Here is a 26,399-nt window from a genome sequence, read left to right as displayed (position 1 = left end):
ACTGTCTTCCACGAAACCAGTCCCTGGTGCCAAAAAGGTTGGGGGCCGCTGAGTCCATGTTTCATTTTTTCCAATCGGTATTAAATTAAGTGTTTTTAAAACTGTTTATTTCAGGCTGGGTGCAGTGGCTCACACCTGTAACCCCAGCACTTTGGGAGGCCAAGGTGGGTGGATCACTTGAGGTCAGGAGTTCAAGACCAGCCTGGCTGACATGGTGAAATCCTGTCTCTACTATGAATACAGAAATTAGTTGGGAGTGGTGGCGCATGCCTGTAATCCCAACTACTCGGGAGGCTGAAACATGAGAATCACTTGAACCCGGGAGACAGAGGTTGCAGTGAGCCGAGATCGTGCCACTGCACTCCAGCCTGGGCAACAGAATAAGACTCTATCTCAAAAAACAAAAAACAAAATACTTTATTTCAATGACTTTTAACTTTTACTATGCAATGTTTAATCTTTTAATTTATATTTACAGAGTTTGCTACATAAATAAATTTTATTATTCCATCCTTTTGCTATTAGAATGACCATTATGTCTGAACGAGTAAAGCTTAAATTAACATACTTTAACTAACTATAAATTACTGTCATAATTTTGTATGTGAATTATATAATCTGTCTTTTAGGAAGCTATTTATTTCAGTTTGAGTTCTTTGCCACATAAGGCACATGGTCATTAATTGCTCAGTGCTATCTCAGTTATAACCATATGGCCATGGACTGGATATTTTCTGGTACTATGTGTATAACCTAATTTTCATATTTTCCTATTCAATGATTCCTTGTTTGAAATTATAAAGCCAGAGATCTTTATCATAGCATCTAAGCATATAAAAATAGGAAAAGTACTGATTAAAAAGGACACGTATGTCAAAATTTTAAAAAGCATCTTGTAACTTAAAAGAATAAAGAAAGGCTGGGTGTGGTGGCTCACGCCTATAATCCTGGCACTTTAGAAGGCGGAGGCAGGTAGATCAGCTGAGGTCAGGAGTTTGAGACCAGCCTGGCCAACATGGTGAAACCTCGTCTCTACTAAAAATGCAAAAATTAGCCAGGTGTGGTAGCCTGTAATCCCAGCTACTTAGGAGGCTGAGGCAGGAGAATTGCTTGAACCTGGGAGGCTAAGGTTGTGGTGAGCTGAGATCACACCACTGCACTCCAGCCTGGGTGACAGAGTAAGACTCTGTCTCAAAAAGAAAAAAAAAGAACAAAGGGGCCTCACATTTGTCCCATGATGCTAATGATTTTCTCTTATAAATCTCTAGTCAAGTTCAATTCTAACCACCTTGGGTATGAATCAATATCCGTTTAGTGTAAGCTTCCCTTTAGGGATGGCCTCTTAGGTATGACTATTGGCTATTTCCCTGACTGTAGTAGGGAGTGTAGGTTTCCCTTTAAATACTCCCTCCTAAAGGGAGGGAAATAGCCAATAGTCATATCTAAGGCTAGGTATGTATGCTTTTAAATGCTTTGATATAATTAGGGCAGTTATGAAGTTTTTCCTAGTACTTTAAATTTTTGTTTTTCTTCCCAGTTAGACTATTAGCAAACACAGGGATTTGTCTTATTTTCTGCTGTGTAACCCACACCATGACTGCTAGTGTCTGTTATGTAACACACTCAAAGGAATGTTTGTTCAGCAACTGAATGAAGGAACTTAGGAACTACGTAATACAGTACATATTCAGAGCTTAAGTGGCACAAATATCACTGCATCCTCAGAAAAATGAAAGCACCCTGGTCTAGATTCTGTGGGAGGCTCTTGGAATGGAGGAGGCTAAAATCCAAGCTTAAAGGTTTAGCTTATACTCAACTAGACTCAGACCACAGCAAGCTTAAACACACCCCCATACCCCAATTTAATTTTCTTTTATGTTGGCTAGGAATTAATAAGAGGGCTTCTGTAGTTCAACAAAGTAAAAAAAATGGTTTTTGGGAACCTAGCATAGACCTAGCATAGGAAAATGGGAAATAACATAATTAATTAATGTCCCTGTGTTATTAAGGGCTCCCTGGTAGTTCCCAGTCTCTGTCTCAGTGTAACCAAGTACAGTCTGCAGAAAGCCAAACAGATGGAAGTTTGGTTGCATTCTTAACCATAATGCTAAGGGAAGAGAAATGTTAGTTTTAGCATTTCAAAATTTTACTCAAAACGGAGAACAAACTTCTGTGTAACACACATATTAAAGAATAAATATGGTTTCTCGAGTAAAACAAATAATTTTTGCTACTGACAAGAGTGCTTTTCTCTGGAGATAACTGGAGACTGGACAGACAATGAGCTATCTGGGGGGAGTTTATTCTAATAATTTCATGACCTGACCAAGGCAAAGGCAAAGAACACAAGCTTAGTTTAAATCATTAAATACTTACAGAATACCGTAATATATAGGAATGCTGTAAAATACATGGGGAAGGGAATACGCTTTTACTGTTTAATTATTTTGACTTTGCTGGTATAAAGTAGGTGCATCTGGAAAGAGGATCAGCTCTTTATTTTGTAGTTGAATTTCTAGGACACAAAAGCACAGATGTCCTTTCCAACTCCATACTGCAGTAGACATCTGCTGCTGTTTTTGCCTTCCCAGCATTTATTCCTCCTTCCTTTGGTAATAACGGTCTGATTTTCCATTAGTGAGCACTCCTTTACCCTTTCAGTCCTGCGGTACAAGTGGCAGTGGCCCTCATCCCATCAAACCCATCCCCTGGAGGTTCACATCTGGGCATATTATCCAGACTTGGCCAATGAGAACATCACAGCCTCATAGACACAGGTGCTGGTTCTGAAATGGGCCAGGCCAGCGAGACATATTTGACTTCTTAAAAACACTACTGGAAAAATGGTAGTTTGTTTCTTGTGGGGGACACTGGTCTGATAAAATGTAAGCCTGAAATAATTCATGGCTGTCTTTGTTACCCTATGGACAGAGCCTTTGAGAACAAACCCAGCAGAGGAAAACCAAGCACAGAGATGAGGAGAGTCACAGTTGTAATCACCGGTGCCCCTAAGTCCAGTCATGACAGAAAGAAGATCCACCCTAGACTTCTCAGTTCCATAAGTGAAAAATTTCCTTTTTTTTGCTTAGACCAGTTTAAGGCATGATTCTGATATCTCTAACTGTACTGACTTGACTTTGCAAAAGCTGAGACCGAAACCCTCTGTAATTTCTGAGAATTGTCTTGACTAAAGTAAGAAACCATTTTCTCTTACCTCACTTTTAATCTAATGTAGGTGTGTCTACAATATCATTATTTTAAAAAGTAGGAAATGAAGCACAGAACTCACTGGTCCGCTTCCAGCTGTGAGGTTCTGGAGAGCTCCTAAGGATGCTTCCTGTGTGTAGTTTCGGATGCTCTTGGCGATCAAGGACAGATACATCCTTATCACGATGGAATGCCACAGCCACTCCACACCCTTGGGGTTGCTCTTCTCTTCTGGCATCGGCAGGTCCTGGTATTGCTGACCACACACAAAAGGAATCCAGAATTAATGCACGTCAGGTGATGGTTACAGTTTCACACTCAAACCAAGAGACCAGAAATACTGTCCAGACTCATAATTTGCACAAGAAGCCCTTGAAATAGAAAATTTAAAAGCAAATACATATAATTTCTTTCTAATCACTTAACTTTTAGCCCATGATGATTATTTCTTCCTAATAACACTCCACACCCCTAACTTGATATTTCACAGTGAGAGAAAATTCAGAAAATTAAGCATAGGCCATTCTAGAATGGTTTTCAGGCTGCTGTTGACCTAAAAGCTAAATTAGTCACAACCCTGTAGATAAGAAAAACAGGCCTGTTCCCTCAGAGTCTTGTGAAAGTGTCCAGGATAGTACCAGGGTTCTAAATTTACCAGCTGGTCTCCACAAATACCAAGATACTCAGAGAAGGAGAAGAGGTTACATTCCTTTAGTTTCCGTATCAGTATGGAAATAAGTATGTATTCCTTTCTATGAGGTTTGCTTTTAGTAGGTCCAAAGTTTGTTTTTAGAATGCCCAAAGCCAAATATCAGGGCTGACTTTAATAAAAACAATTTATATACAACTGGCTGTGCGTATTTAAGCTTATTTCCTAAGCTATAAGGCATAAAGCAGTATGGTTCAATGGAAAGCAATGAAACTCTGGAGCCAGACTGCCTGGGATTGTATTCAATCTCTTCCACTTATTTGCAAAATTATTCTGGGAAAATTACTCTTACTGTGTCTCTGTTTCCTCATTGGTAAATGAGGGTATTAATAATACACATCTCAAAAGTTGATGTAAGAATTAAAATAACTTAAAATAGTGCTGATATACACCAAGTACTTAGACAAACACACAAACATACACATTCTCTCTTATTCTTCTCCCCCTTTTCTCATTCTTTCAAAAACTTCCCAATATACCTCTTTTACTTTCCTGCTTCGACTGCCAAAACATCCAATACTTTTGTTGTTGTCAGTCTGGATATTCCGGTTTTGAATATAGATGTTCTGGGAATATTTCTCTGGGAGCTCTGCCTCCAGCTGGTAGGACAGGTTATGAAGAATGCATACACAATTCTCCGTGGCCTGAGGAAACAGGACATGAATATTGATCGTATGCATATAGGTATCCTTTTCAGGTGTGCTATCACAGGACATAGGCTTTAGCTCTTACAAGGTTTACCACATGCAACTGGGTGCGCTTAAACTGTGGGTTGCCTGGGGGACACGCAATGAACTGGCTAGAAAAGCTAAGGTTAGATCATGAGTGGTCAGGAGTGTGATGCTAAGAAGTAGAGCCTAAATTTCTTAAACAATGGAGAGTCTTTTTTTTTTTTTTTTTTTTGAGATGGAGTCTTGCTCTGTCACTAGGCTGCAGTGCAGTGGTGCGATCTTGGGTCACTGCAACCTCGGTCTCCCAGGTTCAAGGGATTCCCCTGCCTCAGTCTCCTGAGTAGCTCAGACTACAGGCACACACCACCACACCTGGCTAATTACAATGGAGAGTCCTTTTAGTTTACTTTCTTTCCTTTTTTTTCCTAGATGGAGTTTTACTCTTATTGCCCAGAATGGAGTACAATGTTGCGATCTTGGCTCACTACAACCTCTGCCTGCTGGGTTTAAGTGATTCTCCTGCTTCAGCCTCCCAAATAGCTGGGATTACAGGTGTGTGCGACCACGCCCAGCTAATTTTTTTATTTTTAGCAGAGTCGGGGTTTTGCCATATTGGCCAGACTGGTCTTGAACTCCTGACCTCGTGATCCGCCTGCCTTGGCTTCCCAAAGTGTTAGGATTACAGGCATGAGCCACCACACCGGGCCTCTTTTTACTTTACTTTCTAGAGCGTGTCCAGAAGAACTCTGTATCTTAGATTCGTAACTTACTAGTCATGTTGAGTTGGAGAAGAGGAAGAGATACTGTTTATAGGGACCAACTAGGAGGCTATTGCAATAATCGGCATGAAAGATGCACAATGTAGGAAAACAATGGAAGCATTAGAGGGGAGTGGAAGAACTAAAGGCCTTTTCAGAGGTAGAAAGTACACGATTTGTTGCCCAGTGGATATGGGTGAGAGGGAAGGGAGGCAGTCCAAGATTACTCAGATTTCTATCTTCTTTTGGTGGATGATGATTATTAAGGATTATAGTACGAGTGCGGTGGCTCACGCCTGTAATCCCAGCACATTGTGAGGCTGAGGCAGTGGATCACCTGAGGTCAGGAGTTCAGGACCAGGCTGGCCAACATGGTGAAACCCCGTCTCTACTAAAAAATACAAAAATTAGCTGGGCATGGTGGCTCGTGCCTGTAATCCCAGCTACTTGGGAGGCTGAGGTAGGAAAATTACTTGAACCAGGACCAGGGAGGCAGAGGTTGCAGAGAGCCGAGACTGCGCCACTGCACTCCAGCCTGAGCTACAGAGCAAGACTCCATCTCGAAAAAACAAAGAAAAAAAATTAGCTGGGAGTGGTAGCATGCACCTGTAATCCCAGGTACTTGGGAGGCTGAGGTAGGAGAATTGCTTGAACCCTGGAAGTAGAGGTTGCAGTGAGCTGAGATCACTCCAGCTTGGGCTAGGCAATAGAGCAAGACTCTCTCTCAAAAAAAAAAGAAGATTATAAAGAGAAGAAGCAAGTTTGGGGATGAAAAATGAGATAAATTAAAATTCAATGCTGAACATGTAGTATTTGGTCTTCTTTCAAACAGCCATATAGTGTGGTTAGACAGACAGACACTGGAGCCTAGAAAATAGAAAAATAAGGCCATAGGTTTTAATATTTCTAAGCACGTATGGAGAATCTTAGGCTCAGCAAATGACTCAGTGAATAAATCTAAAACCAAGCGGCTATCTTAAGGATATTCTGGGCTGGGCGCGGTGGCTCACACCTGTAATCCCAGCACTTTGAGAGGCTGAGGCAGGCGGATCACAAGGTCAGGAGTTCGAGACCAGACTGGCCAACACAGTGACACACCATCTCTACTAAAACCACAAAAATTAGCCAGGTGTGGTGGCATACGCATGTAGTCCTAGCTACTCAGGAGGGTGAGGCAGGAGAATTGCTTGAACCTGGGAGGCAGAGGCTGCAGGGAGCTAAGACCATGCCACTGCACCCCAGCATAGGTGACAGACTGAGATTCCGTCTCAAAAAAAAAAAAATAGGAAGAATATTCTGAAACATCTTAGTAAGACAACAGGAAATTCAGTATGTGAGATGGTTAACTCTTGAATCACCTTGTCGTCTGGCTGATAATCTGCAATGGTTCCTCTGACATAATGGACCAGTGAGTCAATGAGTCCATCGCATCTTCTCATCGCTTTTCTCCCATCAGGGCCGGCAGAACTCATGTTTCTATCAGAAAAAAATAAACAAAAAGACTTATGTCTTAGGCTGTGTATCTAAAAGGGCTTTGTTTTTAAGTTTTATTTGATGCTTCTACCAGGTGTTTGGAAACTGGCAAATTTGAAAAGTGTGACAGACTTGCCCTGGGGTCAGCAAATCATTGACTGACTAATGGATCAACTAGGAACACACTTTCTAAATATTTCCAAACAACACGTAATTGTGTCATATGTCTTTTGTCTACTTCACTTTAAGCACCACGATCAAAACATTATTTACTTAATCTTCATTCCATTTTTGAGTGTGGATATGAGGCAAATGTTTTGCAACTAATGACAGCAAATGGCACATTAGACATTATAATATACTGAATGCCAAGTCCCAATTTGGTCCACGTTTTAACTCTTAAGTAACTTAAAGTTGCTTGGGGCTCAATATCCTCATTTGTAAAGACAGTGTGTTGGATTATATTCTTAGTGGTTTTGTAAGTTTCAGTATAAACTGAAGTTTATATAAATTATTGACAAATATTAAATCAGATGCTCTAAAATATGATTATTTTATCACTAAAATGGCAGAAAGATGTTACAGAAAGCACGAAAGAGTTCGTAGTGTATAAGACTTTGGCCAAAAGTATGACCTATAAAAATCTTTACACTTAGTCTCTTTCTAATTTTGCTAAGCCTGACACCTTTCTATAAACAGTAACTAAACCTATAACTGGAAGTTGTTTGCTGATAGAGAAATGAAACTTATCAAATACAGGAAGGTAATGCATTTGGGGATTACAGTGCAGAATCTGATCATGTTTCTAGTCTGGTATTATTGTTACTACCTTCCCTTAGATTAAGTTTTTCTTACTAGCATTAACTATTTAAAAATATATTTTTCCGGGCCAGGCATGGTGACTCAAGCCTGTAATCCCAGCACTTTGGGAGGCTGAGGCGGGTGGATCATGAGGTCAAGAGATCGAGATCATCCTGGTCAACATGGTGAAACCCCATCTCTACTAGAAATACAAAAAATTAGCTGGGCATAGTGGTGCGTGCCTGTAATCCCAGCTACTCAGGAGGCTGCGGCAGGAGAATTGCCTGAACCCAGGAGGCGGAGGTTGCGGTGAGCCGAGATCGCGCCATTGCACTCCAGCCTGGGTAACAAGAGCAAAACTCCGTCTCAAAATATATATATATATATTTTTTTTCCCCCAAAAGTGTCAACATCTCAGTCAACAAGAATGACAAAAGAATAGTGCCTTCAGGTTTTAAGAACGTGAGAACCACCTCTATTCCCAACTTTAATTGTTAAGAACTGTCCCTATAAAATGTATGCGATCAGTTTCTTTTACTGGTAGGTAGAATATCGAAAATACGTTTGGGACTTTTTGTTTATAATGTGTTAGTGTCATTTTGAACATCAAAAACAACTACAACTTTGAGGCATATTTGAGCCTTATTTTCTTCATCTTTAAAATCATATAGGCCATAAGTTGTAGCCACACCTGTAATCCCAGCATTTTGGAAGGCCAAGACAAGAGGGTTGCTTGAGCCCAGGAGATCGAGACCAGCCTGGGCAACATGGCTAAACCCTTTCTCTATGAAGAAATACAAAAAATTAGCTAGGCATGGTGGCATGTGCCTGTAGCCCCAGCTGGGAGGCTGAGGAGGAGGACTGCTTGAGCCTGGGAGGTTGAGGCTGTAGTGAGCCGAGACTGCGCTACTACAATCCAGCCTGGGTGACAGAGCAAGACCCTGTCTAAAAAAATAAAATAAAATAAAGCAACATAACATAAATGATTTCCAAAAGGCCTTTTGCCCCAAAATACTGCTTTTTAATGCATAGTTGTCAAAGAAACAAAATGTGCCTAGCGTTACATCAAGAACTAAAGGGAATGAGGGTAAGATACACAATATTACACCTTGCTTTCACTGAGATCACATCTATAGGTTGAACTCTGGAAATTGACAAAACCTGATTGTTTTAACCCACAAAAATAGCAATTTCATGATTCAACCTGACAGTTGAGAAGACTAACATATCTAAAACTAACAATATTGTAGCAATGTAATAGTTACTGAATTGATACAATGAAATTTTTTAACAAAAATCTCTCTCTGACTCTCATTTGAACTTCTACTTCCTTATTTAATTTTTACTGTACCTGAAAAACTCAGACACTTTGTTCACTGGTTTACAAGCTGGAAATAAAACAATGCTTTTACTTAACTTTTTTCAAAGAAAAGATCATTTAAACCAAGATCCTCTATCTACTACTTTGTAAGCCCATTTGGGAGGCTGAGGCGGGTGGATCACGAGGTCAAGAGATTGAGACCATCCTGATTAACATGGTGAAACCCCGTCTCTACTAAAAATACAAAAAATTAGCTGGGCACAGTGGCACGTGCCTGTAATCCCAGCTACTCAGGAGGCTGAGGCAGGAGAATTGCCTGAACCCAGGAGGCGGAGGTTGCGGTTAGCCGAGATCGCGCCATTGCACTCCAGCCTGAGTAACAGGAGCGAAACTCCATCTCAAAATAAAGAAAAAAAGAATCATGGGATTTCAGAAGCTTGACAGAAACTGAAAAAACATCTTTTTCAGTCTTCTTATTTTATATACAAAAAACCAGAAGCCAAAAGAGTTTCTGTTACTTTTCCTGGTGACAGCAAATTAGTGGTAAAGTCAGAAAGAGGGCTGTTTCTTTATTCTGCACCCAGGGTGGCCTAGAACAGAGCAAACCCCATCTAGCATGCATTCAGTCTGCAAACACCATATGTCCCCAACTACACAATGTTATCCTATGTTTAAAAGCTTCCCTTTGGCCTTTTTGAACTCTGGCTTGGATAAATGGGAGCAGTTTAAAATTGCTTTGACAAATTGAAAGGTCTTTCTTATGGGCTAAGCCCACTACATACCTTGCAGTTGGACGACAGCTTTGTTTAACTCCAGGGTGTTTATTTTGGGTTAGAATGGTAAGTCAGGTTGGCAGTACTGCCAGTTCACAAGTCCTAACTGTTGTCTTGCTGTCTGGTATTATCCAGACTCTACTTGCTTGAAATGGGACTTATCAGGGGTTACTGACAGTTGATACCTTTGTTGACAGAAAGTACATGGAATCCCATTGCTTTAGTATTTGCTCCTGCATATCAAAAATAGTTCCCATCTTACTCAACTACACAGAAATACGAATGATAAGGGCAGATTACTTAATATGACTGCATCCATGAACAGAAGTCATTAGACAGAAAGTAATTTGTTACTGCGCCACTCTGAAAATAATGAATAATTATAGAAAATGATATATTCATCTTAAAGTATTTTTTTTTAACAGCTAGTACTTAAGCTTGTGGAAATCAGAAAGTTAACATGGCTCCCCTTAGGCAGAATTGATCTTTTTTACAACGTATCTCTTGAATCCTAAGAATTATTTATTGATTAGTTTCCCATACATTATCCAATGAAGGCTCAATAGAAAAATATCTCAAAACTATAACTGAAATATACTGAAACAACTACCTTATTGAAAATTAAAAGAGAATGAGCATACAAACATGGGAGTTAATAAAAATTGCTTATCGAAGTTACCAATAGAATATATTGAAAATGTGCAATTTAGCGCCTGTCATTTGGATTGGATTAAATGATGGGTTTACTTCCCCTGGTGTCATGAAGCCTAAGTCTGAGTAAATATCTGGGTACCTTTAAGAAAACTAAAACTGTATACCGTTATATACTGAGATTTAAAAACGGGTCCTTGGAGTAGAGGTTGAAGGCAAGGGGCTGGGGTCATAGGAGACGGGGGAGTGAGGAAGGAGACAAACTATTCTTCACATAAAGGCAGGAATTATTTGGAGTTCTTCACCTCCACTGGTCCCAAATGGGAAGACAACAGTTTGACTTGCAGCCAGTGCTTAATACTGGGAAGAATCTTTCCTGCAATGTGACTTGTAATGGGGGAAAAAATAGAATCTGAACCTCTGTGTGTCTCTGAAATTGTCACAGAGCTTCACATATTTAGGAGGATTCAGATGTTTTATCAGACAGCAAATCTGTGACTTTTGACTCCCTCTAGGACTTCTTATCTCACACATTCCTGAGTGTCACAGTGAAAGAGAGAAAAGAAAACAACACCCTGGACCTTGCTGGAATTAAAGGGAAGAATGGTATGTTAATGGTTCAGACTGACAGTGTGACTAAATCTTAGATTAATATGGTAAACCAAAGAATGGGCAGTGACAAATTAAAAGAAAAGCTGCAATTTAGTGTTTGCACTAGACATTATGGTAGACAATTTACAAATAGCATGATCTGTAATTTTCACAAAATTCCTGAAATTAGGGTACCCTAGAATTTCATTCTGGGAAATTCTGACCTGTGATTCTCATTTAAAATCAGAATTAACTGCTCTAACAGGACTGTTACTGGCTCTTCCATATAAGGTGGGATATAAGGTAGTCTGCAGGTAGCTATGTGCAGGGATGCTATCAAATATGCCTAATTGACCAGCACTGAACAAAGGAAGTTTGTTACAACGCAGAACATCCAAGCTCAGTGTATAGTGCGTGGTCAGCTGCCCTGGGGAAACAATGAACCGAAGGACATGGTTAAAGTGAAAGGCTACAGTTAGTTTCCAGGACATGAAAATGGCGGGGAACAATAACATCAGAGTGCATCTTTTCAAGACACTTCACCACCAGACAAAATCAGTAACTTAGGAGGCAGAACTTTTTTTCTTCTGTTTTTTTTTTTTGAGATGGTCTCACTCTATTGTCCAGGCTGCAGTGCAGTGGCATGATCATGCCTCACCATAGCTTCAACCTCCCGGGCTCAAGCAGTGTACCTACCTCAGCCATCTGAGTAGCTGGGACAATAAGTATGCACCCCCATGCCCAGCTAATTTATTTTTTGTAGAGACAGAGTCTCACTATGTTGCCCAGGCTGGTATTGAACTTGCCTCATGTGATCCTCTTGTCTGGCCCCCAAAGTGCTGGAATTACAGGTGTAAGCCAATGTGCCCAGACCAGAAATTTTTTATTATTTTTATTTCTTACTTATTTTTTTTTTTTGAGACAGAGTCTCCCTCTGTTGCCCAGGCTGGAGTGTGGTGGCTCAATCACAGCTCACTGTAGCCTCTACCTCCTAGGCTCAAGGGATCTTCTCACCTCAGCCTCCTGAGTAGTTGGGACTACAGGCTCATGTCACCATGCTCAGTGAATTTATCTTTCATAGAGATAGGGTCTCATAGCATTGCTCAGGCTGGTCTCAAACTCCTGGCTTCCAGCAGTCCTTCTGCCTTAGCCTCCCAAAGTGCTGGGATTACAGACATGAGCCGCCACTCCCAGCCAAAATTTGGTTTTTTAAATGGGCCTACTGCTACTTGATAATGGGTATGGTTTTCTACTAACATACAGTTATGAGTGTGCATCGTATCCAAGGCTTGGTGGCTGTGGGACCAGGCTTCTTTTTCTTTTTTTGAGACAGCGTCTCACTATGTCACCCAGGCTGAAGTGCAATGGTGCCATCTTGACTGACTGTAACCTCCACTGCCTAAATTCAAGTGATTTCCCTTCCTTAGCCTCCTGAGTAGCTGGGATTACAAGTGTGTGCCACTGCACCCAGCTAATTTTTTAATTTTTAGTAGAGACAGGGTTTCACCATGTTGGCCAGCCTCCTCTCGAACTCCTGACCTCAGGTGATGCCTGCCTTGGCCTCCCCAAGTGTTGGGATTTATAGGGGAGAGCTACCACACTTGGCCTGGGACCAGCCTTAAAAGTTTAATCAGCACTCTGAGATAGTGATCACCTCAATGTGTTTAAAAAATTATGCCCGCATCACTTACAGCTATAGGTTTCCTAATACTGCATAACGTAAATTTTACAGTAAGGCCCTCAGTGGTACCAGTCAGATAAAACACTTGGCAGGCAAAATCAGAGTCTATTCCAAGACTAAGTAGGTACTTGATAAGATATCAGCTGATACAGAGGCATCCCTCTTCCTCTTGTTACTTGAGATTTAGGCTTGGGCTTTTCTTTAACTCTGACCTGATACATATCAAACAGTTGGGCCTTGTCTGTGATGAACTAAGAGAAGCAGCACAGGCAGCCTGTGGTTGCACACAACAAAAGGGGAGCCTCATCTGAACTGACAGAGGAAGACAACTCGATGCCAAAAGAAGGGCTTGTCTGTCTCTCTGAAGTCAACATTATTTCCTGAAGGTATCAGCAAACATCAGCCAAAGTCAGCTGTTCAGTCTGCAAACAGCAACAATGGGAGGTAGAACAAAGCCCTACAACCTACACATCTTGGTCCTTTTGGGACAAGTAAAATTAATGGAACAAAGATACGCTGTCATCTATTACACATCAACAAACTAGAAGGTGGTAGAGGAGAAAAATCTAACCGTAAAAATCCTTTAGCTCTGTTTTCCTGCATCTTCAGTTTTCCAAAAGCATTCTGAATAATCTGGCCATTAATCATCTGGTTAATCTACATTAATTTCCTCTTAATTAGCTAGAATATGATATGTAGGATAGAATAAAATTCAATTTAAAATTAACTATAAACAGGAAACTGTAATTTTAGAAATATACCTAAGAGTGACTGCAACTTGAATAAGCATTCTTGACACATAAAGCAGATGTCTTAAATGTCAGACTAGGAATAATAAGGATGCTTAAGATTTAGAGTACAATAACATGATGCTCAGATAGTCTGTACCTCCAAGAGAGGCACAGATTTTAACCACAGGATAGTGACAGAGTCATCAGTTGCTTTATCCCGATGTATCAACCCACTCACTGTTTATAATAATGAATTAAAAAAAACTTGTAGTAGTCATTTTGACTATGATGATAGCCCTAAATTTTTTTGCAAAAAGACTTTAAGTGTCACAAAATACAGTTCGTAAACACCAATTTGAGCTATACACAGATATCTGTCTTTAAACATGAAGATGGTATTAAAAGTCTCTGATAAAGACATTCTTGTGAGTTCCTTTTTCTGCCCAAGACTCAACTCATAAGCTAACTGATTAATAAAGCCCAGCAAAAAGAGTCCACTTGATTAATGAGTAAAAATCAACCTTTTGTTTCCTTTCCTGATTTTTCTTCCTCGGTATTATTCCTATTCATGTATTTTCAGGCAGTCAAAATTTATGCACTGATTGATACGAATAAAGAGTTTCTTTAGCACAGAGCAGTGTTATGTAATTTCTGTAAAGTATAACTTTCAATCTGGGCCAATCTGGTAAAGATATGAAGAGGACAGTGGAAAATGTTAGTCTGAAGAACAGGGACCTTTGCAAGGAGGTCAGCTGGTTGTAGATGTGCTGCTTGGGGAGCTCAGTACACTTTTTTTTTTTGAGACAGAGTCTCGCTCTGTTGCCAGGAGCCAGGCTGGAGTGCAGTGGTGCAATCTTGGTTCACTGCAACCTCTGCCTCCCGGGTTCATGCAATTCTCCTGCCTCAGTCTCCTGAGTAGCTGGGACTACAGGTGCACGCCACCACGCCCAGCTAAGTTTTTTTGGTTTTATTTGTTTGTTTTGTTTTTTGAGATGGAGGAGATGGAGTTTTGCTGTTGTTACCCAGACTGGAGTGCAATGGCACGATCTCGGCTCACCACAACCTCCGCCTTCTGGGTTCAAGCAATTCTCCTGCCTCAGCCACCCGAGTAGCTGGAACTACAGGCACGCACCACCATGCCCAGCTAATTTTTGTATTTTTAGTAGAGACGGAGTTTCACCTTGTTGACCAGGATGGTCTCGATCTCCTGACCTCGTGATCCACCTGCCTTGGCCTCCCAAAGTGCTGGGATTATAGGTGTGAGCCACTGCGCCCAGCCAGTTTGTATTTTTTTTTAAGAGATGGGGTTTCACCATGTTGGCCAGTATGGCCTCTATCTCTTGACCTAGTGATCCACATGCCTCAGCCTCCCAAAGTGCTGGGATTACAGGTGTGAGCCACCACCCCGGCCTTGTTTTGATTTTATTTGTTTGCTTTAACAACTTAAGAACTGTTGAGATCATTTCAAAACAATGTCCTAAAACCCCAAGGCTTAAATTCATAAAACAATCATTTTTAAAAATCAGTATCTTATTTACCCATTAAAATACAACTTCTACCTTTTAAATGTACTTAAAGAAAAATTTACAAAGTAATTTAATTCATTAAACCATGTATTTGCTTATATATCTAAAGTAACCAACAGAAAATATGACTGGTTATGATAGCGTAACATCAGAAATATTGCCGATTCCATTATTTATGAACTTCATATTCTTTAGGTTTACACATGAAACATGAAGAGTTTAAATAATTAGCCAAATAACTGAGGCTAAAGTTGATGATTCAATTGTCTTTCTATTTCTGGAAAAGCCAATTTCTGGACTGAACTATCTAGATGCTTTCATCAAGTTTCCATTTTGTTTACACTGTCTCATCTAGCATTATACTTCTAGTTTTATGGTAAATTATTCTCCAGAAGTAAATGCATTTAGATTGTGATTTTAAACAGTAAGTTCTGGCCTCTTTGGGGGTCTACATTCTTACAAAAAAGAAAAATAGCTATTTGATAGTCCAGAAAATTAGACCTTCATTTAATTATCTTCTTAATTATCTTCTGGGATTATGCACCAGGCTAGACCAAATGAGTCCTTTTCTATCATGAGTATTCAGAATAGGATATGGATGAGCAATGGTAACCAGAATGAAAATGCATACAGGCTGGGCACGGCTGCTCACGCCTGTAATCTGACAAACGGATCACGAGGTCAGGGGTTTGAGAATAGCCTGGCCAATATGGTGAAACCCTGTCTCTTCTAAAAATACAAAAACCAGCTAGGAGTGGTAGTGTGTGCTTGTAATCCCAGCTACTCAGAGGCTGAGACAGGAGAATCACTTGAACTGGTAGGGGGAGGTTGCAGTGAGCTGAGATTCTGCCACTGCACTCCAGCCTGGGTGACAGAGCAAGACTCTGTCTCAAAAAAAAAAAGAAAGAAAATGCTTAATTATGAAAATGTAGATGTGTAAATTTCTAATGTTTGGAACCAAGCTATGCATTAAAAATTATATTTGGTATGTGGTTTTTTTTGGTGTGTATGTGCTAGAGAAGACAGTTGTAACTGAATACATTAAAAATGTACATGGAGACACTCACTTTCCAGAGAGTAGGTAGTATTGATATTCCAAAACAGTATGTCCTTAACTCTGTGACTAATTAGGAACAAGACTGATAGTTCTAGCCTTTCTTTCTAGAGGTACAGTTTGCTTCCTCTGATGACTCCCCAGTCCAGCTAGATTTCCAGCGGAAGAGACAATTAAAGTTTCTTTTAAGAATTTAAGTGATTTTAAGTAATAAAATTTATTATATAGAAGGATATGGCTGGGCACTGTGGCTCACACCTATAATCCCAACACTTTTGGGAGGCTGAGGCGGGTGGATCACCTGAGGTCAGGAGTTCGAGACCAGCCAGGCCAAGGTGGTGAAACCCTTTCTCTACTAAAAATACAAACATTAGCCGGGTGTGGTGGTGAGTGCCTCTAATCCCAGTTACTCGGTAGGCTGAGGCAGGAGAATTGCTTGAACCCGGGAGCGGGAGGTTGCAGTGAGCTGAGATCATGCCACTGCACTCCAGCCGAGGTGACAGAGTGAGACTCCATCTCAAAAAAAAAAAAAAAAAAGATATTATACATTCAAAACACATTCACTATACAATGACAGGTGGAAAAAGTGAAGTTTAAGTCATTTGTAAGAGAAATGCATTACAAATTGCTTTTCTTCTTTAACCAGCATATACAGGCATAAAATGCATTGAGAAAAAGGAATGTTTTAAAATGTGTAATGACAAATTCTGGGGTGGACTTCACAAAGCAATGGCACCTTTATCTTAAGGTGGCAATTTTATGAGCCCTTCTCATAAGTAGATGGTCAACAAACTATAGTAACTCAGGAAAATACCTTTTCAAGGCTTTATGAATTCAGTTTTTTTGTTTTTTGAGATGGAGTCTTGCTCTTGTCACTCAGGCTGGAGTGCAAAGGTATAATGTCAGCTTACTGCAACCTCCACCTCCTGGGTTCAAGTGATTCTTCTGCCTCAGCTTCCCGAGCAGCTGGGATTACAGGCACTTGCCACCATACCCAGCTAATTTTTGTATTTTTAGTAGAGACGGGGTTTTGCCATGTTGGCCAGGCTGGTTTCAAACTCCTGCCTTGATCCACCTGCCTTGGCCTCCCAAAGTGCTGGGATACAGGTGTGACCCACCGCGCCAGCCTGAATTCACATTTTTAATATGACTATAGTATTTAAGAATGTTGGAGATGGCCTAATGACAGAATGATGTCCTAAAGACTGAGAGGGACATTCAAACACCTACTCATCCTTGAACAGCACCTTAGGTTTGACTTTCTCCAGAAAAAATTCCCAACTCCTAAGGCAAAGTTAGTGAAGCAACTCAGTGCTTTGATAAGCGTTTATCCATCCCTCTCTTAAATCTCTTACCAAATGCATTGTCATGACCTTTTCAGGTTTCTGTTTCCTCCACTAAACCCAGAGTTCCTCCAGGGCAAAGATAGGTCCCACTCCCTTTTGAAATCTCAGAAATTTAAATAGTGGTTTGGATAGAGCGGACCTTCAGCAAGTACTCAAGGAATAACACTATGGTTGGATAAGAAGGAGAATAAAGGCAGACCAGTAGCAGAATCCGAAGAGGGCCAGACTAGCTGTCATTCTCCAATTTCTGATAGCTGGTTCTATAATTGTGGAAGAGTCTTGGAGACTTAATTTCTTCACCTGAAGAATGAGGCCACTAACAGAAGCTGCCTAGATGTGTTGGTTTTGACCTGAAGTGTTTTCCAAAACTTTGACTCTCACTGCTCTTGGGGCAAGCATTGTTTCCCTTCTCTAGTCTGACAGAGCCCCTACCACTCCTCATGGTCTTACACCTGCCCACTTAAGTGCCTACCTGAGCCCTGAGGCATTTTAATTTATTACCTCTAAATTGCTTCTACTTCTTATCCTTTAAGAGAAGAAAGAAGAGTGGGGGGGGGGGGGAGAGGAAGGAAGAAAGAAGGAAAGAAAGAAGAGGAAAGAAACTATAAGAATAATAGGCAGAAATGATGAAAAATATTTGGCAAAATTTCCAGACTTATCTCGAATAATAACCATTGGTTTTATTTACGCTATATCCAAAGGTTTTCAAAAGGGATTCACAATAGTTGTGTGTGTGTGGGGGGGGGCTGTGTCCAGTGGGGTATAGAATTAAAGAAGACAGACATTACTTTTTTGGTAATTTAAAATTCTAAGCTTATTATATAAATATTTTGGAATTTGAAATCTGATATATAAAATTCTAAGCTTATTATATAAATATTTGGAAAAGTAATCTGATAATTGCAATACATATTTTAACTAAGTTACACTTCTTACTCCAAGTAAATAAAGGACACTGAAAAAAAAAAATGAGATATTTTAGCAGGTTTTCTCCACTAAGAAGAAAGAAAACAAGAGGGGGAAAAAAAAGAAAAAAGAAAACATGCTGAAGTTTCATTATACCATCCAAGAAAACAAAGGAATTGTTTTTTCTTTGAAAAGGAATGTTTATGGAGAAATATGCCTCTCCCTTAGTTATCTACATTTTGAAGTTAAATAAATCACTAATGGAAATTCAGTGCTAGCAGTGTGCTGATAAACGTTTAACAACCTGCTTTCTGGGGCTGGTGTAGGGGTGGACGTCTGACTTGCAGTGTTTTTTCCTTGTTTTGTTTGTTTTTAGAGATGGGTCTTGTTGCCCAGGCTGGACCTCAGAGTTCAAGCAATCCTCCTGCCTTATCCTCGCAAGTTGTTTGGGCTAGTGGCACACACCACAGTGCCTGGCTTGTGTTTGCCAATTTCTTAATAAAATACTGCCATCATGGCTAGTTTTAAGCTACCTACATGATGTCACTGAATACGGAATTATGCTGAAATGCCAAGAATCACTCTCACTTGCTGGCTCCCACACATTGTGGAGAGTACAAGTGATTTTTCCTCTCCTAACTTCGATTTTACCACTCATCAATCTAGTGTGGTATTACTTAAGAAAAAAAATTAAAACTTACGTGGGTACATGGTTGTCCCTATTGCAGAATTTGCATCACCTTGCAGTGAGTGACTTCAATTGTGAAAAGTATATTAATTCCAAAGGGACCCAAAGAAACCACCAAAGCCTGTGGTAAATGCTGTTGAAGGCGCAAGTTCATCCTAAAGACAAATGATCTGACACCATCCTCAAGATGGTGTACCTGACAGTGCTAGTCTTTTTTGAAGGATAAGTTCTGCATTTTCTCTTAGATGAGTGATCTCACCCTGGAAGCTTCAGGTGGGCAGAACTGAAGTCACTGCCACAAGTTCATTAGTTAGGCAAACATTTTACCTGCAGAGCAGATTTACTCAGTACCATTGCCACATGCAGACCAGAAATAATCTCAGTATCAAGTCTAGTAAATGGAGATAACCACTGGTGTAGGCACAAGTTTTTCTACAAAATAGACTGAAATAATTTAACCTAAATCAAACACAATGCCCAAAATACTACTCAGTTCAGTTCACTGTCAGCTATGAATACATTTGGGGAGAAAATAACAAAAATGAATTTGTGGAAATTAAGATATTTGCTAACATTCATGATTTTCATAAGATTAACTCTTATTAGAGTTAGTCAACATCTGTCTTAAAATTTTTTACTGGTGAGCTGGAGACATAAATGGGCAACTACTCAGCAGATACCTCTCTACATTCTGGAAATTAATGCTATGTGATTGCAGGTTCCATGAAAGTCTTTTTTTCACATCCTGACTCATATCCTGAATATTCTCCTGGTGGCCTTTCTATTTATCATAACATCTACCCTGAAGTCATCTACAAGGCCATCTCCTATCTTGGAAAGAGGTCCCATTTCATATGCTTCATCTTTGTATCTTCTTTGATTATAAGAAATGCAGTGCAGAGTTCTACATGCACAGACACTGAAATGTGGACACAAAGCCCATAATGACAACTGAATATGCCTGTAAACTGGCAATATATGACCCTGTGATGCCTTAAGACTATGAAGGGCAGGGGTTTTATCCACAAAAGCACAGTCTGTGGACATTTGACAAATATAATGTATCTCGCATACTGACTAAGACCTTGGGCTTTGAAGACAAGCTTCCCACATTTGAATTTCAACTCTGTCTACTACTAGCCATATCACTTTAGGAAAAAAATCACTCAACCTCTCTGAGCTTCTTTCCTCATCTGTAAAATGAGGAAAACCTACCTTGCAGGGGCTGCTGCTGAGAATAAAATGAGAAAATCCTCAGAAAGCATTTAGAGCAGTTTCTAGAACATAACAATAATAAATGTTAGCTATTATTGTTATAAATGAGATACACAGATAAAATTGGAATGGACATTTTAGTAAGCATATATATTATGGTACTCACTTCCCAGATTGTGGCTATATTTTGTTTTGGGAGGCTGAAGTTCAAATGAGTAGTTTGGACCATTTTTCAAACACTGTTTAAAATGGTGCTATTCTGACTGGAGTGTATTCAGCTCCTATATGTTCTGAAAAATGTGCCAACCAAGGCGTTGCTACACCCAACCAATACATCTTGTACTCATCAATCATAAGGAGAGACTACGGGAAGAGATTTGTAACTAACATCATTGCCTTTAGATTTTCATCTTCACAATATACCTTTCCTGTTGATACTATCATTCTTCTTTCCATAAAAATTATCATATCTGTCCTCCATACTAGCTAATTTTGCTTACAGAAGAAAAAAATTAACCCATTTCTCAAAGAACTAAAAACAGAATTACTACTCAATCCATCAATTCCATTACTGGGTGTATACACAAAGGAAAATAAATTGTTCTACCAAAACACATATGTGGCAGGGCGTGGCTCACACCTGTAATCCCAGCACTTTGGGAGGCTGAGGCGCGGGGATCATGAAGTCAGGAGTTTGAGACTGGCCTGGCCAATATGGTGAAACCCCATCTCTACTAAAAATACAAACAGGCTGGGTGCGGTGGCTCGTGCATGTAATCCCAGAACTTTGGGAGGCCAAGGTAGGCAGATCACGAGCTCAGGAGATCAAGACCATCCTGACTAACAGGGTAAAACCCTGTCTCTACTAAAAATACAAAAATTAGCTGGGTGTGATGGCACACACATGTAGTTCCAGCTACTTGGGAGGCTGAAGCAGGAGAATTGCCTGAACCCAGAACGGAGGTTGTAGTGAGCCAATATCGTGCAACTGCACTGAAGCCTGGGCAATGGAGCAAGACTCCAACTCAAAAAAAAAAAAGGCATATGCATTCACACATTCATCACAGCACTGTTCACAATATCAAAGACATGGCTAAGTGCCCATCAACGGTGGACTGGGTAAGGAAAATGTGGTACACGTGCACCATGGAGTACTACACAGCCATGAAAAAGAATGAAATCATGTCCTTTGCAGAAATATGGATGCAGCTGGAGGCCACTATTCTAAGCAAATTAATATAGAAACAGAAAACCAAATATCACATGTTCTCAATTAAAAATGGGAGCTAGACACAAAGATGGAAACAATAAACACGGGGGATTTCAAAAGCAGGGAGAGGCAGAGCAGGGGAAAGGGCTGAACATCCACTTATTGGGTACTAAGTTCACTACTTGAATGATGGGAATATTAGAAGCCCAAACTTCGGCATCATGCAATGTACCCATGTGACAAAGCTGTATGTGTTCTTCCTGGATCTAAAATTTTTTAAAAAATTAACTTCTTAATGTGATCCTCAATATCCCCACAATCTGGCTTTAGCCTATGTTTCCAGTTTCTGTTTCATTATTTTTATATCACAAACTCCATATTCTTATCGGACTTGATTATTCAGCTAAGTTACCATGCATTTTCATTTGTTCACTCATTCATTTATTCATTTTATTCAAATACTTTACTTTGCTGAAAACTTTGCTAAGAGTTAGGCATTAACGATGTTTTTTAAATGCCTAGCTTAGCTTTTATGGCACTCGTAATCTATTAACAGTAGAAGAGATATGTAAACAACTATCATATAACAGCAAAGTGACAAAATCAGTAACAGTGGGGACTTGCCTAAGAATTTCCATGTGAACCCTCAGGAATAAGCACTAGCTTTTGCTGGGGAAGCTGGAAAATGTTTCATAGATAACATGAACTTTGTCTCTGGTGTTAAATGATGAGGAGATTAAGTATTCAATAGGCAGATAATAGAAAATGTTTACCAGGCAAATAAAATTAAATAAACTCTTGATATAAAAGTACTATGACATCTGAGGAAAAGCAAGTACTTCGGTGGGTGTAAAGTATATTTGTGGGAAAAAAGGTGGTCATGAAGGTTGTGGATAGACTGAGAAGGGTTGTGTATGCTGTCATGGACCAAGGTGTCTCCCATTTTTGTTTTGCTCACCCAGCAAGTTCTTCCACTTTTCTTATAGTAACACATCTTGCTGTCCTTGCTATCAAAGCAGGTATCTGATCCAGGCTTGTCCAATCCAGGCCAACAGTGGCTCAGAATATGTGCACCTTTCTGAAGCAAGGCCAGGACAAAAACTTTCCCTGTGATTGGCACGATCATTTGAAGAAAGATGTGCACTCTGTGCGTGTGTGTGGCTAAGCAAGGGGCTGCCTATAATTATCTGCTCTGTAGAGAAGGTTTGTTTGCATTTGCAGAAAATGAGCCTACTTTAATTGCAGGAGGCACTTAAAAAAAAAAAAGAAAAAAGAAATGAGCTCACTATGAAAAAAGAGCAAGAAGACATGAGATACAAATAGAAAAAGAGTAAGTCCCAGGAATGTTGAATTCCATCCCAAAAAGGGGATATGGCCATGGTTCCTGGTACACTTCCTTCACTTCCTCAAGTGACCTGCAGTATCTCAGCCACATGGGCCAATGAACTCCTACTTGTTTCAGCAAGGTTAAGTTTGGTTTCGGCCATTTTCAATGGAAAGAGTCCTGATACATCTGCCATACCGATACATCTGCCATACTAAGAACTCTGTGGCTTTTTCTTTTTTTTCTTTGAGACAGTCTTACTCTGTTGCCTGGCTGGAGTGCAGTGGTGTGATCTCTGATCACTGCAACCTCTGCCTCCTGGATTGAAACAATTCTCCTACCTCAGCCTCCCAAATAGCTGGGGTACAGGCGTGTGCCACCATGCCTGGCCATTTTTTTTGTATTTTAGTAGAGATGGGGTTTCACCATGTTAGCCAGGATGATCTCAATCTCCTGAACTTGTGATCTACCCGCCTTGGCCTCCCAAAGTGTTGGGACTATAGGCACATGCCACTGTACCCAGCTAATTTTTGTATTTTTAGTGGAGATGGGGTTTCACCATGGTGGCCAGGATGGTCTCAGTCTCTTGACCTCATGATCCACTCGCCTTGGCCTCCCAAAGTGCTGGGATTACAGGCGCGAGCCACCATGCCCAGCCAAGAACTCTGTTTTCTGTGGTAAGGCAATTGGAGTCAGAGAGAAATTTTAACACGTGAAATGTGTTTAAGCAGGTGAGTGACAGATCAAAAGTATACTAGAAAAGCAGATTTAATGGACAGTACAGAAGATGGATTCAAGGAAGGCCATTTAGGCACTTCTCATGCCTTTCAAGAATGTGGTCCTTTATCTTTAGGGAATTTCTGACTACCAAAATAGTCCAGCTCACTTGACCCCTCTTCTCTAGTGCCTTTCTGATCTCATCAGACGGCATGAATGGTCCTTCATTCTGCATTCCCGCAGCGCTTCACTCGCGCCTTTGACATCCTACTTCTCAAACTTCAGTGTCTGTCACAATCACCTAGAGGCCTGTTAAAATCAGATCGCTGGGCCCTACCTTGAGAGTTTCTGATTCAGGAGGTCTGGAGTGGGACCTGAGAATTCTAACAACTTCCAGGTGATGCTGGACCTGTGGCCAGCTTTGAGAACTGCTGTTCTAACACATTTCATTGTAGCTGTCTTCTAGTTCACTTGCTTATCTATGTCCCCTCCTCCACTAAATATTCCTTATGGATATTCTTGTTTTATATTTTTTGAGATAGGGTCTTGCTCTGTCACTCAGGCTGGAGTGCAGTGGTGCAATCATGCTCACTGCAGCCTCAACCTCCTGGGTTCAAGGGATTCTCTGTCCCAGCCTCCTGAGTAGACGGGACTACATGTGTACACCACCATGCCCAGCTAGCTTTTCCATTTTTGTTTGGAAACAGTCTTGCTATGTTGCCCAGGCTGGTCTCCAACTCCTGACCTCAAGTGATCCTTCGGCTTTAGCCTCCCAAAGTGCTGGGATTACAGGTGTGAGCCTCCACACCCAGTCAAGGGTTTTCTTATTCATCTTTGTATGACCTTTAGTAGCTAACATAATGCTTTACACAAAATTGGTATTTGATACGTATTACTGTGTGATTATGGAGATAAACACCTTACCATCATAAATTCTCTCAGCATCCAAATAGAATCTCTCAAAAACTAAACTGTGTAGGCTGGGCATGGTGGCTCATACCTATAACCCCAGCACTTTGAGAGGCCGAAGCAGGTGGATCACAAGTTCAGATGAGACCATCCTGGCTATCACAGTGAAACTCCCTCTCTTTACTAAGAGTACAAAACATTATCTGGGTGTGGTGGCACATGCCTATAGTCCCAGCTACTCGGGAGGCTGAGGCAGGAGGACTGCTTGAACCCAGGAGGCAGAGGTTGCAGTGAGATGAGATCACACCACTACACTCCAGCCTGGGCAACAGTGCAAAACTCCCTCTCAAAAATAAAAAAAATAAAAAATAAATAATTAAGGCCCAGGAGTGGTGGCTCATACCTGTAATCCCAGCACTTTGAGAGGCCAAGGTGGTCGGATCACAAGGTCAGGAGTTCGAGACCAGCCTGGCCAACATGGTGAAACCCCATCTCTACTAAAAAAAGAAAACATACGACAGAAAGAAAATTAGCTGGACTTGGTGGCAGGTACCTGTAATCCCAGCTACTTGTGAGGCTGAGGCAAGGAGAATTGCTTGAATTGGGGAGGAGTAGGTTGCAGTGAGCTGAGATTGTACCACTGCACTCCAGCCCAGCAACAGTGTAAGACTCACTATTTTATTTATTTCAAAAATAAATAAAATAATAAACAAACAAACTGTGTAACTAGAGAAATAACCCAAGATAGAATATATCCTGACTTCCTTGGGGCTACCTAATTTTTGATTACGTCTTCTATCAGGGCAGGGTAGAGGTAGCATTACCTTAGGCATCCAGTGACGTTGTAGAATATGTCAAAATCGAGCAAACCATTGGCTTTTGGGTAGTCTCCTTCAGGCCACCCAGAAAACGGGATGATGATGTTCTCTGTTAGCGTAAGCAGTGCTTCTGTTATCATGAGATTCTTGAGTTTGTCATTAGATGACAAATTCCACAGCAAACCTAGAAAAGCACAGAGCTACCATGAAAACAGTACAGGGTGGGACCAAAATAACTGCTGATAATTTCAGTTATGGCCATCAACTCCAGGGGTATCACTAGTCCCAAAAAAATTTGGGGAAGGGGATTGGGGACAACCCCTTTCTCAACTGGAAGAACCCTGTTAGAACTCATTAGATAGTGATGGAGGCTGACCTGCATGAACAGTAAAAGAAAGGCTCAGGATACAAACTGTGCATGTTTAAATTAATCAGGTATCTAAATGAAAGCCAGACATAAGCATTTATTGCTATTTCTCTTAAAGGGCCCTACCACAAAGCTGACCCGACTGGGATAATGAAGTCTGGGCTCACCAATGGGGAGGATTGAAATGGTCCTATTGTAACTAAAACTTCAACATTTTTAAAGAGTCATATTTTTTCTCCCTCAGATACACATGGGAAAATATCTCCTCTGCTTCCTTTCCTACTAGCTGTAACTTTCACCTGATGTTGTGCCTCCCAGTAAGAGCAGGGAGGGCCTGCAGAAAGCCTTTCTCCACACCTGTCAACAGGAAGCTGATCAACATATCCAATTAATGTTACTGACTGCTACCCAATGACAGAATCATGTCCTCCAGCAATTTACTCGGGCTAACTCATGTATTATTAGTCTGGCAGTGAAGGAGAGACAAGAGCATCTTACCTATCTGCCAACTTGGGTGGCTTAGGTATTGCTCGAAAATTAATACCCTATTTACTCATTAAATTTTCTTTATCCTCTTGAATCCACATTAAAGAGAAAGACCACATGGGCCAATCCAGAGGAAATTGAGATAATAGCATATTGTACTTTCCAAGGCATATACTGTGACATCGAGACTGAGGCTGGGTACTGAGATAGAATAAAAGTGGCATATACATTTAGGATTTATTTTTCTTTGAAAATTGGAGCTCAAATACTTCTGATTCAGTTGAAGAGAGATTGTACACCAATTGCTTGATATTCCAAGGACTCCCAGCAGGTGTAATGTTACATCGTCATCGTCATCTTGCGTTTTTTTTTTTTTTCTGAAACTGAGTCTCGTTCTATTGCCCAGGCTGGAATGCACTGTGGTGATCTAAGCTCACTGCAACCTCTGCCTCCCGGGTTCAAGCAA

General features: G+C 40.6%; 1 protein-coding gene across 3 annotated transcripts in view; it reads right to left on the bottom strand.

Annotated features, from left to right (window-relative positions):
* PKP2 (plakophilin 2) overlaps window positions 1–26,399 on the bottom strand; it is a 123,211-nt gene that overhangs the window by 33,382 nt on the left and 63,430 nt on the right. For all 3 annotated transcript variants that reach the window (XM_009003647.5, XM_002752378.6, XM_054238178.2), the window contains exons 6-9: window positions 25,087–25,264; window positions 6,704–6,821; window positions 4,396–4,560; window positions 3,290–3,463 (exon numbers count right to left, since the gene is read on the bottom strand). In XM_009003647.5, coding sequence (XP_009001895.4) covers window positions 3,290–3,463; window positions 4,396–4,560; window positions 6,704–6,821; window positions 25,087–25,264 — 635 coding nt within the window. The remainder of the gene's footprint in view (window positions 1–3,289; window positions 3,464–4,395; window positions 4,561–6,703; window positions 6,822–25,086; window positions 25,265–26,399) is intronic.

Source organism: Callithrix jacchus, chromosome 9, assembly GCF_049354715.1.
Source record: "Callithrix jacchus isolate 240 chromosome 9, calJac240_pri, whole genome shotgun sequence".
Classification (NCBI taxonomy): Eukaryota; Metazoa; Chordata; class Mammalia; order Primates; family Cebidae; genus Callithrix; species Callithrix jacchus.
Note: the sequence above shows the minus strand (reverse complement) of the source record. Positions and strands in the feature narration are given on the sequence as shown.